At 42.1% G+C, this 14941-nt stretch overlaps 2 protein-coding genes across 2 annotated transcripts; both read right to left on the bottom strand.

Moving 5' to 3' along the window:
- Window positions 1–23: 23 nt before the first annotated feature.
- On the bottom strand, window positions 24–8453 carry eif3c (eukaryotic translation initiation factor 3, subunit C). Its single transcript, XM_041029318.1, has 23 exons — window positions 8320–8453; window positions 7218–7335; window positions 7066–7131; window positions 6780–6969; window positions 6489–6614; window positions 6103–6154; window positions 5809–5933; window positions 5539–5669; window positions 5203–5356; window positions 4792–4895; window positions 4421–4562; window positions 3979–4104; window positions 3553–3646; window positions 3205–3392; window positions 2730–2954; window positions 2437–2628; window positions 2054–2225; window positions 1801–1960; window positions 1576–1641; window positions 1277–1364; window positions 994–1159; window positions 739–780; window positions 24–466 (listed from the first exon to the last, which is right to left on the bottom strand). Exons 2-23 carry the CDS (start codon window positions 7313–7315, stop codon window positions 387–389), a joined length of 2787 nt encoding a protein of 928 aa, XP_040885252.1. The 5' UTR covers window positions 7316–7335; window positions 8320–8453; the 3' UTR covers window positions 24–386.
- A 190-nt stretch (window positions 8454–8643) lies between these two features.
- Window positions 8644–14913, bottom strand: LOC121200940 (flocculation protein FLO11-like). The gene is made up of 9 exons (XM_041066445.1): window positions 14745–14913; window positions 11389–14439; window positions 11120–11165; window positions 10672–10812; window positions 10397–10486; window positions 10085–10210; window positions 9854–9982; window positions 9506–9577; window positions 8644–9178 (listed from the first exon to the last, which is right to left on the bottom strand). Exons 2-9 carry the CDS (start codon window positions 14305–14307, stop codon window positions 9141–9143), a joined length of 3561 nt encoding a protein of 1186 aa, XP_040922379.1. The 5' UTR covers window positions 14308–14439; window positions 14745–14913; the 3' UTR covers window positions 8644–9140.
- Between the last annotated feature and the right edge of the window lie 28 nt (window positions 14914–14941).

Genomic DNA, 14941 nt, shown 5'->3' with positions numbered 1-14941 from the left:
AACAGCCTTAAACAGTAATATTGTTTTATTCATTTATTATTGTTTATTTGAAAAGTGTAAATCAACAATACTTGACGCTTCTGTCGCCTGACTGCACTGCCACAAGCCAGCCACACTGCAATGCCTTTTATTGTACAATTTTTTTATTAGCAATAATAACCTTAAAACTCTTCACGTTCATCCAAAGAAGTTGGCAGAACTGGAATATCGCCCTATGCAGCTGCAGTGAGAAGGACTTGTACTGCAATGACTTTCAGCTGTTTCAGGATCAGTTTTTAGCTAAATGAGAGAGAACAGCAAACAGCCAAGCACAGAAACCCAGGTGGTGGATGTTAAGGAATGAAGACTAATTCAGGTGGCAAGACTGAAATCCACACGCTCCAAGCTCAATAGTTGCTTTGGTTTTGATTTCTGTAGCCGCCTCGCTGGTAGCCCCCCTGTTTCTGCTGGTAAACACCTTTTTGATCTGTGAACATGCAAAGAGGGAAACATGATTATCTAAGAGTAGACATATGGCAGCATTTACTCAGAGGACAAACAAGAAAACATTTTTACGTAATATTCTTTTTGAGCTTCAGACATAGTTTAAAACATTGTAAATCCATTAAAAGCGAGTTACTGATTAAATACAAACAAACCCAGTCAGCAACACAGTTAACAGGAGTGATGAATAATCAGCAAACAGTCTCTGCAGACGATAAGAGGTATATTGTGCAACCTCGGTGTGGCTTAACATACCTCTCTGATAGGACTGCTTCTGTTGGTAGCCACCTTTCTGATCTGTAATGCAAAGAACAGCCAGTTATTTTTTTTTCTGGGAACCATTATTCAATCTGTGATTGCAAAGGGAGCTCAACAGATGTTCCACAAATAAAACAAAACACGTAGCAGTGAAGCACATTGTGTATGTTTGCATGTAAACAACATTCATGTAAACAACATGCAAACATACATGGCACGTGGCAGATGGTGAAGTGTGTTGTCTGAACTCACCTCTGTTGAAGTAGCCTCCGTAGACACCCTGCTTGAGGTCGAAGACGCGCTCGTTGTTCTCCACCAAGCTGCCCAGTTTCTCAGCCAGCTGCAGAGCCATGTTCTGCAGGGAGGTGGGCTCTGTGCGGTGCATCACAACGGTCTGTGTGGGCTGGTCGAGTGATGCCTGGTGGAAGAAAACAAAAAACATGTAAAGATGCACTGGAAATCCCATGATATGGATACTCTGTTGTATTTAATCAGACCAAAATTCAAAACAGATTTGAGAAGCCATGACTCTCACCATCAGCTCCTCGTTGATGATCATCTTGCTGATGATGCTGTGAACTGTGGGTATCTCCAACTCAAACATCTCAGATAGTGTCTCCATGCTGGAGGACAGACACAAAAATTCTATTAACACCTTTTTTGCCAGAAAAAAATCCCACTTTATTCATTTATCAGATTTCCATTAACACTAACACAAAGAGCAACAACTAAGATTACAGCCATTTCAGGTCTGAGCTGATATAAAACCAAAGCTCCAGCTGAAAGCTTGAGGTGTTTCAGTAGTGACTGTTAAAAGATTTATCTTGTGCTTACCTGATGGAGTCGTACACACTGCTGTATGTGAACAGATAAGTCCTCAGTGACTCCTCCTGGATCTTCCTGTTTTAAAATTATGTAGAGCAGCACAATGAATCCTCTGATCACTAAGACATAACTTGTAACACAATGTAAATCTCAACAGCTAGAAGCAACTAAGATGACCGTACAGGACAAAACCACAAATGATGAATATAAAAAAAAATTACGGTCTTCGCTGACCTGACAAGCATCTCGCGTACTCGCTGGGTCTCAGGAAACAGGTCCCAGACCTTACTGTTCATCTTCTCATTGATGATGAATGAGTGGCAGGTTCGCCAGTCTCCCATCTTCATGGCCTTGCTGGCAGCCACCACGTGCTCCCTCATGCTCTCAGGGGGTCCTGGAGGACAAAGAGAGCTACAGTTATCATCTCTGGTTTCTCCATGGATTAAACACCCTGATGCAAAGAGCTGTTAGATGACATGCTGCGCACCCAGAAGCGGCTGCCTCTCTCCAACCCTGAGCTGGTGATGGAACTGCTTGCTGATCATCCTGCGGCGGGCGTCAAACTCATGGGCAGCCATGTAGGGAATTTCCAGCAGCATGGCAGACACCAGGTACACGCACTCCAACAGCTCCAGGTTGATGTGCATATGGAATGGCACCTGTGGGAGGGAGGGGGTCAAAGCAATGTTATGATAACCATCAAGTTCTGTAACATCTCACATCAAGCCTGATCTTTAAGTATTTCCAATATCCAAGAACTTAAACTGCTAATTTATTCGACAACTAAGATAAAATAAATCCAGTTATCAATAAGAAAAAAACACCTGAACATGATCAAAAACATGATTTCACTCCTTCTGTAGGACTTACTTGTCTTCTCTTTTCAATTTTCTCTTGCTCGGCGTTCCTCTCCTGCATGTTCCTCATGAGCAGACCCTGACCCAGGAGCTCCTTGGCGCGGCCAGATGACTGGATATCCAGCAGGGCATTGTGGGCATCTTTAATCATGCCCTGCCTAAACGCGCAGATGCCCAGTTGGACCATGGTTCTATTGTACAGGATCTAGGAAAATTGAAAACAAACAGGTGGTTAGTATTCTCATTAAGGGTTTATTCTTGCAACTAAACAGGTTCTCTTGTCCAGTGTTGTGTATGTCTGCCTACCTGTACGGGCGGGTCAGCGTGCTGGATGTTGTCCTGAAGGTGGCTCATCAGCATCAGGTCGCGAGCCTGGTACCAGCGGGAATGCAGAGCGTGGTGGTAGATGTGGCAGAGGATAGCGCAGGTACGGATACGGTCGGTGCGATCCTTGGCGTAGATGAACTTGCAGAGGCGGTCCATGATCACAGCGCTGTCCTCCCCCTCGCTCTCCTCCTGGTCCTGCTCGGACTACACAGCAGAAAAAGAGGCGAGCATGTGAGCATGTTACACTCACTAATAAACTCCCAGACAAGCTCATGACAAGAAACTGTGCCCACATATTAACAAGTTCACATACAGACACATTTAGGCTATAACCCAATATGTCCTAGTCTGGCTCAGTTTTTATTTGGATCATTTTAAATTTTTGCCTTGTCATACTGAAGACACGTTGATGTTTGTCAAGACAACAGACACTCAGTTCTTCTACTATTCTCACCTTGGACTCTCCCTGGAGGCCCAGGCTGCGCCGGTGGGCCTTGTAGTCAAACTTGTAGTAGGTGTGCATGATCCTGCGCAGGTAGATGCGGCAAATCTCCTCCGTGCTGCCCTTGTTCTCCAAGTAGGTGAGCAGTCGGTCAATGATGCCGCAGACTCGTCCCTCGTCTTTCAGATTGTCAACATATTCTGAGAGTGGAGAACACAACAATGAGCTACTAGGGAGAGCTGTTTAAAAAACCACAAATGATGCACATCACACAATTCACATCTTTATCCAATAGTGTATCATTTTCTGTCACAATACAATTAAAAATTATTCTTGAGTCTGTTTTTCGGTACAGCTCACCTTGTGAGTGGGGATCAGTGTTCTGCATGATCTTGGTGAACTCTTCATCCATCCTCTCCACCAATGTTAAGACGCATCCACGCACCCTGAATGGCTGGCAAACACAAACAACACAGAAATAATCATTTATTTTTTGCCATGTCATCCTCCATCTAGGCTTACAAGACACACCTGCATGTTAGACAGTTTGTTCAGAAGCTAACAGACTATTTCCATGTAAGCTAAAATATACATATGATGATGCTTTCATGCATGAAAATGATGCAGACAACCCTTGAACATAAAATAAAGATGATTAAAAATATAAATGTAAAGACAAGGTTGCAGGGATTCTGTTTTGGGATGGTCTACCCACCAACCAGACCAAGCTGCCACCCAAAAATACCAGTCATGAAAAACAAAAACAGAAAAGAAAAGATGAGATACCTGGTCAGAGATGCCCAGATTCTCACTGTCTTCTGCAATGTTCTCTCCAATGAAGATGTTGTTGTTCTCAAAAAGGATGTCCAGCAGCTCGTCTATACAGTCCAGGCACTTCTTCCACATTTCCGCCTAAAGGTAACAAAGTCAGATTAATTCACTTTGAAACACCATGATCAGATTCCTAGTTTTTCAATACAAAATGTCTGAACACACAGTTAAACACATTTTGCTGCATCTGAGGATCAGTTTCTGCTGATTTAGAATTTAATCATTTTACATCAAATATAAAATAAATTGCAGTGGTCCAAAATATAAAGGTGCATATTGAATATTTATTTCATTCTGTGCAGATCCTTTGGATTCATTTTTCAAACTTTGGAAAGTTGTAAAATTAAAACAAAACAAAACAAAACAAAACAAAACAAAACAAAAAAGTGCCTCCTACCTTCATGAAGGCTGCCAAGTTGGGGTTGTAGTCATAAAGGGAGGCAATGATGTTGAACTTAATCTTGACCAGGATGCCTTGGCCCAAGTTATTCTCAGCAGCGATGGCTGCCAGAGCATGGAGCAGCTCAATCTGGGCAGCCCTGTTACAGGGAGAAAAAAACAAAACGGACAGAGTGGTGATGAGATCAGAGAAATTGCTATCTAAATATGTAAACAAGGACTGTATCTCTGAATGTGCTATACATTACATAAATACACAGGTAAGGAGATTACTGAGGAATCTGGTTGTTCCTCTGTGGTTAATTAGAACTGTAGTTTTTGATACTAATGATGACTTTAACTGTCCATACAGTAATGTTGCAGTGTTACCTGTCTGTGCCCTTTTTGCCTCTTGCTTGCAGGATCTCATTCAGCTTCTTCACCACCACTGCTGTGTTGATCTCTGTGCCTTTGGCAAACATCTTGGGCTTTTCCTGATAGATTGAATACACCACATAACATTAACACTGACATTATTCGTTGACCCATATTATGTGGTTGTTTCTTCTGAGGCAGGCTGTTCTTTACATGCTCCACTGCATTTAATCACCTACAATTGTTTTTGACCATTTATCATGATGCACTTTACCTTGATTCAATATTTCTGTGCTAAAATGCATTATGTGGAATTGTGGCAAAGACAAATATGAATGTGGGCTTCATCTAGTGTTCTATCTTGTTTCAGCAGCATCAATCATGAGAGCAATGAATCTAAAAAGGCTTTCCTCACAATCTCTTTACCTTGACCAGAGGGACGCCTCCCTTCACCTTCTCCCAGACTCCCTCAACCTCCTCTCCTCCCTCTTCCTCAGCCTCCTCCTCTAGCCGCTCTTTCTTCTTGGGCTTCTTCTTCTTCCCGGCCTTCTTTTCACTGGACTTCTCGGTCTCCTGGGTCCTGAGGACAGACACAGTGTGTGTAGAGGTCAGGTATTTAAAGTTTACATGATGCAGTAGGAGAGGAGATAATTACTTGACATTCTTTGACTTGACAATTTAATTTATTGTCCAGCACTCCATATACTTTATCCATGTTTTTTCTGTTATAAAACTAAAAAAGACGAACTGAGGGACACTCACTTTTTGAGGAAGACCACAGCCAGGGAAGCACTCTTTCCCTCCCCTTCATCTGAGCTCTCGCTGCCACTGTCTATAGTGTCTGAGCCCCAGTCTTCATCATCATCATCTTCATCGCTAGAGGAGGACTCATCCTGTAAAAAAAGAGAAAAACTCATTAGCGCAGGTATCCCCTCACGCCGTAGTTCACTAGCACAAATATTAGGTGTTTTGTAACAGGTTTCTCATCGTTCTCTCTGCAGTACATTCTTACAAGGCATGCTGGCCTCTTACCCCAGATCCCTTGGCAGACTTGAGGAACTTGCTGGCCTCTGGGGCAGCCTCAGGCTTTTTCTTCAAGAAGGCCTTGGCTGATACGCCTTCATCGCCTGCCTCTGCCTCACTCTCAGAAGAGGATCCTTGTGGAAGACAAATGATAAGATGAATTTTAGAGACGATGCTTGCACTGATTTAGTATAACCATGATTGTGATGCGCAGATGAACACTTTGCGGTTTGTTTAATGGTTTGTATGCTTTTATAGAGTTCTTGTGATTCAACATAAAAAAAATAGAAACAGCAAGTTTACCAGAGTCCCCTGGCTCCTTCTCCTCCTCTTCATCTGCAGACTCCTGTGGATTCTAATAGATAAAGAGAAGACAGTGAGAATTATATTTTACCTTTGATAAGTCAGACTGCTCTTTTGCTGTGTTGACCAGTTGTTACTGTTACATCTGGACACTGCCAACCTTTAATGATCTGTTGATCATTAAAGTTTCACTGGAGAGGGGTTAAGTGCCTTGTTCAAGGGCAACTCAGTGGTGGTAATGCACAATGGACAAGTGCTGCTCTTTTGCTACCCCACATGGATCAATCCTTTCAATTAAAAGCAGCTAAATTTGCCTTTAATCCAGAAAAACTACTGTCTATACTATTTGAAACATAGAACCACTGAGGGAAAGTTTCCTAACTTACCTCCTTGTATGAAGCTATTTCTGCTTCATAATCTCTGTTGTACTTGCGGATCTTCTGACGCAGGGTACTGAGGGCTTTTGCATTGTTTTTGTTCATTTTCTTCTTGCCCTCTTTGTCCTCCCAAAGCTGGAAAGAAAATAATGTTAAATATTTCTCTGGGGCTGGGACATAAAACATGCCAGACTGCATTAACCAAGGCTGATATCCTTTTATTTTCTGCAAGCAAAGTAATAAACGTGAAATTACAAAATCAGTCTTTACAGAGTTGTGCTTTAACTCTGGGATACTAACCTGGTTCAGATAGTCCTCCAGGTCGGCCAGAAGACGGATATAGAAAGGAGGAACACCCTCTTTGTCCACTATATTCTTGCTTTTGAGGAAGGCTCGACATAACTGCTCAAACTCCTCCAGACATTTGGCCATGTCACGAATTTTCATAGCATTGCGGATAGTCTTGATGAGGTTTGTCAACTCCTCAAATCTGAGATTTAATAACGTAAGCATTAAAAAAAAAAACAATTGATAAGACAATCTGTACAGTTTTTAAGGTATGCTGTTTAAAAGATAGCACACCAACCTTTTGTCTTTGGCGCTGCGCACCACTCTCTTAGTGTCCTCCTCATCATCACTAAGAAGCAACGACCTGTGAAAACAATAAGAATGTGTGAGATCACTAAAAAATGCACAATCTGAGTCCTGATGATGGGATTGATGGAAAGTTGCACTGACTGCTTGAAAGTAGTCCCAGGTGCTTTAGGGGTGATCTCATCGGCAGATGAGGACTCCTCTGACTCACTGTCAGATCCGGTGGCAAAGAAACGAGACATTGCTAAAGAAAATCGTCAATCTGTAAAAACAAAATTACATGTGTGAGATATGGTGTTAAAAAAATGTCAGCAGATTTGTTTACATCTATGTTACATGAAATGTGAACCTTTGATGTTGTAGAAACCGTTTTGTTTCCCACACCTTTAATAATCAGGTGTGAATAAAAACGAACTTTCTTCTATATGAATAAATTCTCAATGTTCGTGGTTTGCCCAAGTTAAAAGCGACCTCAAGTTAAGCAGGTGGGTTTCACCTTCCCATTTAAATGTCTACTGATGGGTAGAGCTGTTCAACAAGACTGCCAACACACACTAACCGGGAAAAAAAGCATCTCTTATTTAGTTAATGGAGTAAGACTGAGGGTCAGACATCACAATACAACTGGTAGTAACTTCAATACATATGACGGGTCACAAACAGCATTTAAGGCATGTTGTCAAGCTAAATATCATTTGGCTTGTCAATAAGAAATTCTTGCTTAGGTTGCTTCACTATACACTTTCAAGACTTCGAGAGCTAACGCAATCATTTTAAAAAGGCAAATTTAGCATATCTATATAGCATATCATATAGCTGGTGAAATGTGCAGCTTTCTTCTTAAACAGGGCTGCCGGTAAAGTTAGAATCCTAGTTCTGTACGTGCTATGCAACGACAACCTTCAATTAGCTAACGTTATCTAGCTTTGACAGATGGCTCTGCTACAAGCAGACAATATAGCAGACCACCTAACTGCAGTTCCATCTACAGATTTTCCACACGAAGTTTTTACAAAATATAAAACACGTAAATGTACCGTAGCATATTAGTTAACCAGCCACCACCGAGTGGTTATTTGTGAAAAAAGAACGCAAACACTTAACGTGGCGCGGGGTTGTTGCTAAGCTAACGCTAGCACCATCGGACTGAGAGCACCGGGGCCTCCCCGCGTGTGTAGCCGGCAAATACACTGATCTAAAGCGAATAATTATCACACATTTGAATCAAATATTGAAACACACTCACCTACGTCCTTGTGAACGTTATTCTGTGGTGTGTCTGTCTACTTCGAATCGTTATAAAATCCAGTTTTGCTGTAAAGCAGCCACAAATAAAGGCGTCCAACAGCCTTGCTGGGCACTTGCGTCAGGAAAGGAAGTGCGCCGTCGATCTACAAATCATAGGGACGGTCCACAGATCTACACACTCACCATGGAGACAGGCTCCCGGGTTATGCTGCCATCCAGCGGCTCCGCAGACGTAAAACCATTCATCTGTTACGGAGGCCCGTCATAAAACCACACTTTTAACTCAGAGGCTAATAATAAAATGCAAAGCACCATTAGCTCCTCAGCTGTTTCACAGCATATTTATTTCAAAACATCTCACATACTCTGAAGGCATACACCAAGCGTCTCAGAGTAAGAAGTTGGCCCACGTGCCTCCAGGATTTGTTTTTCAGAATGCTTAACTCCATATTAGAGGGGATAAACATATACAGTGCAACATTACACACACATATACAGAGTATCTCCATTTCAGCATTGTTCATCAAATAGTGTAATAATATATGACAGCAGTGTAAAAAATAGTGTCAGCTTCATTGCAGACATCTTTGTCAAGTCTTCTTATTCTTCAAGGTTAGATGGCAACAGATAAAGAGCATTTAAACAATGTATATATAGTTCAGTTAATAACTGGTAACTGGCTGTGTATCATGTTATTTTTTTTAATATAATTAAAATCCATTTATTGAATAAAAATTATTTACAATGAAACCATGTAACATTTTTAAAATAAGAATAGATATGCTATTGAACATTCACATTGGGATTTTATTGGAGAGTTCAGCATTCTTCTCCTTGTTTTCTGTACTTTAGCAGCTCTGGAAAGGAGGGAAAAAAGACAGCAAAACTAAAAAGGGGCATATTTAAAACATTATATTACCAAGGTTGTTTCACAATGTTAAGTTACAGTAGACTCAAAAAATATTGCCTTCATGGTCAAACTGCTGCAGACAAACAGAGCCCAGTCATTCCCTCATGAAGTCATGACTAAGGTAATGATGATGATGATGGTACAGATAATGAAAACTCACCCGAGCAGCTGTAAAAAGCACTGATATTTCTTTCATTACAAATCATTACAGCATGTTGTCTTCTAAATCATTTTTAATAAATTTCCCTGAGACAAAAACAGTAACAAGTCGTACCTTCTTTCAGTCTCCTTATTTCTTCTGATTTTATTTTGAGCTGTTCTTCAAGTGCGACGCATTTCGCACATCCTGCAAAACAAAAAATTCAAAAAAGTTTGAATCATTTCATTACTGTGGAAAAGGTCTCTGTCATATAATCCTTTATCTTCCACCTTTTGTTTATTTATAAAAGTTTTGGATTAATGATAGTTACTACCTCATTTATACCTTCCCTATATTGCTCCTGCTTCCTAACCAAACAGGTCACTGGAAGTATAGGCACCTCACATCAGAGGTTTGATAAAAATTAGTCCTATAAGACTTCCAGAGGCCTCAGCTCACCCTTTTTGGAAGTTGAGCACTTACCATTACCATTTCCTTGGGGTTTAGCAAGCAGAGGTCTGTGGCTATTTGTAGGCTGTTTCAGGGCTCTGGCTCTGCTGGCAGCATCACAAGACGCTGAGTTTTCAGCAGTACTGGCTGGCACTGCACCATCTGAAAGCATGTACCACAGCAGATAAGTAACTCACAAAAAGTCAAAAAGTCTAGGTTCTGTTGTTCAACATAACAGAACAATATGGCACAATCCCAACCAACCATCTCTTTGGGTTTTAGCTGGCAAAGCTCTTTGACCAGTTGTAGGTTGTTTCAGGTTTTTGGCTCTGTTTACAGCATCACAGGAAGATGTTGAGGCTTCGGCACTATTGGATGGTAAGGGAACATCTGAAAGGAGGAGATAAAAATGAGGCTGCAAGCTCAACTTTTGTACAACATCACAATATCAGTTGTACAGTTTTTGTCATGGGTGTTAGAAGTTAGCTTTTGTAGAAAATACTAACAATGCAAGTCTTGAAAAATAAAGACCAGCTGTATGATTACAGTGTTCCTATACAGCAGATCAGTATTTACCTATTTTCTTCCTCTTTGCTGTTGGCAAAGGTTCACCTCTGGTTAACGTGTGCTTCTTTGCTTGGGAAGTCTTTGTCACAGGGTTAGTAGCTGTGCAAGAGGAGGGAGGAAAAAAAGAAAGAGATATCAATCACATTCAAATTCACAGCCAAAATGCTAATTCTTTCTCCACTTCAAACAATACCTCACACAGCCCTTCATTCTATGTTAACTGCACAGTTAAAAACCACAAAACATCTTTTTGAACGATTTCCTTGCTTATGTTGTACAGGCACCTGTAGCCCCACGGAGTTTGTCAGAAGTTGGTGCGATGCTTCGTGTTGATGGCGCCCTGAGACCTGGTGCAGTTCTCTGTATGCCTGATGGTATGCCGCTCAAGTGTGGTCGCGGTAAGCCAGAACTGGGCTGCTTGGATCCTAACATCAACAGAGGGGAGAGAGCGTGAATTCTGGATATTGTGCATGCATGCGTCTCCCACTGACACAGCATTCTAATGTATGTGGCTAAAAGTAAGACTGAAATTAAATAAAATGAAACATTAAAAACTTTGTCTAAAAATATGAAACACATTTTAACTTTCAGAGTTAAAGTGAAAGTTAGAGTGGACTCACAGATGCTTACAATTCTCATCCCATATTTTTAATAATTTTCTCTCAACATTTATGAAGAATGAAACTGCAATCTACCAAGCTCATTCTAAAAACAAGAACACATATTGCCTACCTGTTGTTGAAGCCCGCAAATTGTAGGAGCTTGATATTCCTTGGGTCTTAAATACACAAGAACAGAGGATGTCATCAGACTGTCATCAATACATGCAAGCAATTGTTGCTTTCAGTTGTCTGGTTTCAATCACAAAAAAGTAGATTTAACAGATGAAACTGGCAAGAGCTTTAGAGTTAATTTGATCTATTTATCTTTAAATAGAAAGTTCTGTCAACATTTCGTGCACTTAGTGGATTACAAAAAGATGTTCAGCTTTCAAATCCTACCCCCTGGGCTGCATCAGGAGCTGCAGCATTTTTCAAAGCCTCAGCCTGGGTCCTCTGTCTTGTCATGGGCAGGCCCGATGTCAACGGCTCGCACCTTCCTGGAAGCGTTGAGGCTGGCTTAAATTTCAACAGCTGGGATGCAGCTTTCGAATGAGGCAAAAGGGATTTAACAACGGGTTGCGTGAAGAATGTTTTCCGATCAGAGACGATGTTTGATGGCTGACCTGGTTTACTGGATCCATCCCCGTATAGTTTTTTCTGTGCCCCTATGGTTTTGCCCTCGTCACGTTCCATGCTGAAGTGGAACACTTTGCAGTTAGTCATTGGCGTTGAAGTAACCAAAGAGTCTACTCTTAAATCCAGGGTGTCATCCAAATTGAACGTGTTTGCTTTGTTGTTCTCTGTATCCATGCCAGGATGGCCCAAAGTGTCGGAAAGACCATCTGTCGCAGACTGACCTGATTGTGAATGATCCTTAGTCTCATGTCTACCAGCTCCAGAAGCTGCCTCTGAAGCTGGATTAGCTTCGAATGTGCTCTCAGGGCTGTCAGCCACCTTGGTATTAGAGTCTGTACTGGTTGTTGTCCCATTTTGCTTTGACAGTTCAGGAGGGTGAACTTCAGAATTGTTGTCTTTAGAGCTAGAGAGTGGACTACAAGCCTTAGAAGGAGAGGGTTTGTCCAAAGTCTTCTGGTGACTGTCACTTGAGCTTGTTTCTGACAAAGTTATTGTGCCATTTTGTTTAGAAGGAGGTTTACTACTGTCAAAAGTGTTGTTCTGGAGGCAAAAGGTTGTAGCACCAGCTTCTCCTAAATTGGTACAGGCACTGGATTCTTGAGGAGACTGCTTATCAAAAGTGGTGCTCTGCACATCACTTGAACCTGTAGCCTTAACAGACGAGCAATTTTGATTCGTACTGAGGGAAGGTTCAGCAGTGTCCTCGCAGTCAGCACTAACTTGATTTGTAACCTCATTCCCTGCTTTGGGACTGTTTACATTAGATGGTGGAAGATCCAGAGTCTTATTCTGAGGGCAGGATATTTGAGCAGTAGTATTTAAATCAGTGGAGGTGCTCAGATTGGAGGGCTGGGCAATGGTAAATGTGCCATTTGCTGACACAGTTGTTTTTGGGTTTGATTGCGGTGCCTTGTTGGTCAACTCAGCATCATGGCTAGTAAGTACCTCTTCATTATTAGCTTCCACAGTAGCAGAGGTCTCCACATCTGTAACGTGAAGCTCAGAGGTGACATTTTTTAAACTGGTGTTACGCTGCACGTCAGAGGTAGAAAACTCTGACGCAGCACACTGAACAGACATGTTGCTAGAGGAGATTATGTCGCGAGTAACATTAGCAGGATGGGTACTAAGTGTGTCTTCAGCTGATGTCTGACTCTTCACTAGGTTTTGTCCACTTGTCTCCAATGAAGACCTACTGTTTTCTAAAACACTACCCATAGAAATATCCCGAGTTACTTCTAAGGAAGCTTTCATGATGTTTTCCCCCACACACTTATCAGATTGCTCACTAAAGGAGCTTATGGTGTGGGTGACGCTGCCAGTAAGAGTACCTGACAGTTCTTCACTTTGAATCACGTCCAGTCTGCCAGGCTCTGCCGCAATTTGTCCACTGAGCTCTGACGAAGGCCTGCTTTTTGTCACACAATGCATCGGTGGAATATCCTGCGTGACTTCCATTGAGGATATTTCTGCTCCCGGTGATAGCTCTGAATCACGTGTAACCTCAAGGAGAGTAATGTCTGGGAAATATCGGTCATCCAGCCAGCGCACAGGAGCATCCATGCTCTCTGGGGTGTCAGCCATCTTGGCATTAGGGTCTGTACCAGATGTTGTCCCACAATGTTTTGACAGTTCCGGAGGGTGGACTTCAGAATTGTTTTCTTTAGCGCTTGTAAGTACATTACAGATCTTAGAAGGGGAGGGCTTGTCCATAGCACTCTGGTGACTGGCACTTGTGCTCGTTTCTGACAAAGTTATCGTGCCATTCTGTTTAGAGGAAGGTTTACTATCAAAAGTGCTGTTTTGGAGACAAAAGGCTCTATCACCAGCTTCCCCTAAAATAGCACTTCCACTGGATTTTTGAACAGAATCAAAAGTGGCGTCCTGCACATCACATGAGCCACCTGTCTTATCAGCTGAACAATTCTGATTCATAACAAAGGAAGTTTCAGTAGTGTTCTTAGAGACTGAACAAGTCTGATCTGTAGCCTCTCTCTCTGCCTTAGGACTGCTAACATTAGACTGGAGAGGATCCATTGGCTTATTCTGAGGGCAGGATTTATGAGCAGTAATGATTACATCAGTGGAGGAATTCAGGTGGGGCGGCTGGAGAGTGGAAAATGTGCTGGTCACAGACCTAGCTGTTACTGGTGTTGCTGGCACACTGTCAGGCAGAGCTGAATCATTTCTAGTCATTTGCATCGTAGAATCGCATGTAACATCAAGGAGAGTAATTTCTGGCAAGTATTCGTCATCTAGCCAGCACACAGGAGCGTTCTTATCACCTAATGATCGCCCAGAACTGGCACTGGAGGAATCGGAGTTGGGAGGTTGGCTAGAAACTCCAACTGATTTTTGGCAATTTACTGAGGAGGCAAAGGGCACGCTGAGATGAGGACTGTTTCCACATTTTAAAGGCTCCCGAGATGGAGATTTATTGCCGATGTTTAAGTATTTATAAATTGGTGTTAGAGCAGACTGGAGACCAGAGAGCCGTGACTTTGCCTTGACTACACCATTGCTGCTTGCTGGAGCTGGGGTTGAGAAGGTGCAAGAGTCAGAGAGAGGCTTGTTTTCTCCACTTGGCTGTGTGGTGTCTTCGGGTGGAATATTTTCACGACATTCATCAACCTCTGGATCTTCCTGAATACATGAGGTTTGCATGGTTGTCTCACTGGCCATGCTGGTGAATTTCTTCTTTTTTTGCTTTCACACAAGGAAAATAAGTTTTTTTTGAGACAGGGCACAACGCTCAGACTTCCTGACACATATTTTTTTTTTCAGGTGTCTTCTCAGACTCTCTGTGCTTGCAGCCTGTGGATTAAAAGACGTAACACCTTTACTTTTACATTACTAGATCATGTAAATTTTAACTGGGCCAGCTCGGAGATCGAAATGGCCTCACCACTGGATTCTGTCAGTGGCATTTGAAGAACAAACGTAGCATTATATAGACAGACTTGTTAGTACAAAAAAAAAACATGGCAGTTTCAGGGGAAAAAAGAAATACACTGACGGGTGTTGTTTTGTCGAGAGATTACAGCCCCCAACGAAACTAAGCTAATGTTAGCTTGGTTATGTTAACGTCAGTTGGTAGTTTGGAAATAACTTTGACTTACCGATCTCAACAGGCACTTCTTGGTGGGTGTTTATGTCTGTGGAAATATTTCAAACAGTCTGCGCGGTCGGGACTTGAGTCTGCTGAACGAAACACTTTTCCACTAACGTTAAATGAGTGTGAAAATAAGCGAAAAGATCAAATCATAAGAAATCATAACTGGTCCACACGGCCGCTCTGGTTCAAATGGCAGCTTTC

The sequence above is a fragment of the Toxotes jaculatrix genome, chromosome 21 (assembly GCF_017976425.1).
Source record: "Toxotes jaculatrix isolate fToxJac2 chromosome 21, fToxJac2.pri, whole genome shotgun sequence".
NCBI lineage: Eukaryota > Metazoa > Chordata > Actinopteri > Toxotidae > Toxotes > Toxotes jaculatrix.
The sequence above is the reverse complement of the archived record's forward strand: the minus strand, read 5'-3'. Positions and strand labels throughout refer to the sequence as shown.

What these genes read in the sequence shown, in the direction of transcription:
- eif3c (XM_041029318.1), bottom strand. Translation starts at nt 7,315, where the DNA reads ATGTCTCGTTTCTTTGCCACCGGATCTGACAGTGAGTCAGAGGAGTCC. An exon ending in CGCAGCGCCAAAGACAAAAG is followed by an intron (nt 6,970 to 7,065) that starts GTTGGTGTGCTA and finishes ATTAAATCTCAG; the next exon opens with ATTTGAGGAGTTGACAAACC. An exon ending in GCCTCCAGGGAGAGTCCAAG is followed by an intron (nt 2,955 to 3,204) that starts GTGAGAATAGTA and finishes TCTGCTGTGTAG; the next exon opens with TCCGAGCAGGACCAGGAGGA.
- LOC121200940 (XM_041066445.1), bottom strand. Translation starts at nt 14,307, where the DNA reads ATGGCCAGTGAGACAACCATGCAAACCTCATGTATTCAGGAAGATCCA. An exon ending in CTCCTGATGCAGCCCAGGGG is followed by an intron (nt 11,166 to 11,388) that starts GTAGGATTTGAA and finishes TGTGTATTTAAG; the next exon opens with ACCCAAGGAATATCAAGCTC. An exon ending in AGCAAAGAGGAAGAAAATAG is followed by an intron (nt 10,211 to 10,396) that starts GTAAATACTGAT and finishes TCCTCCTTTCAG; the next exon opens with ATGTTCCCTTACCATCCAAT.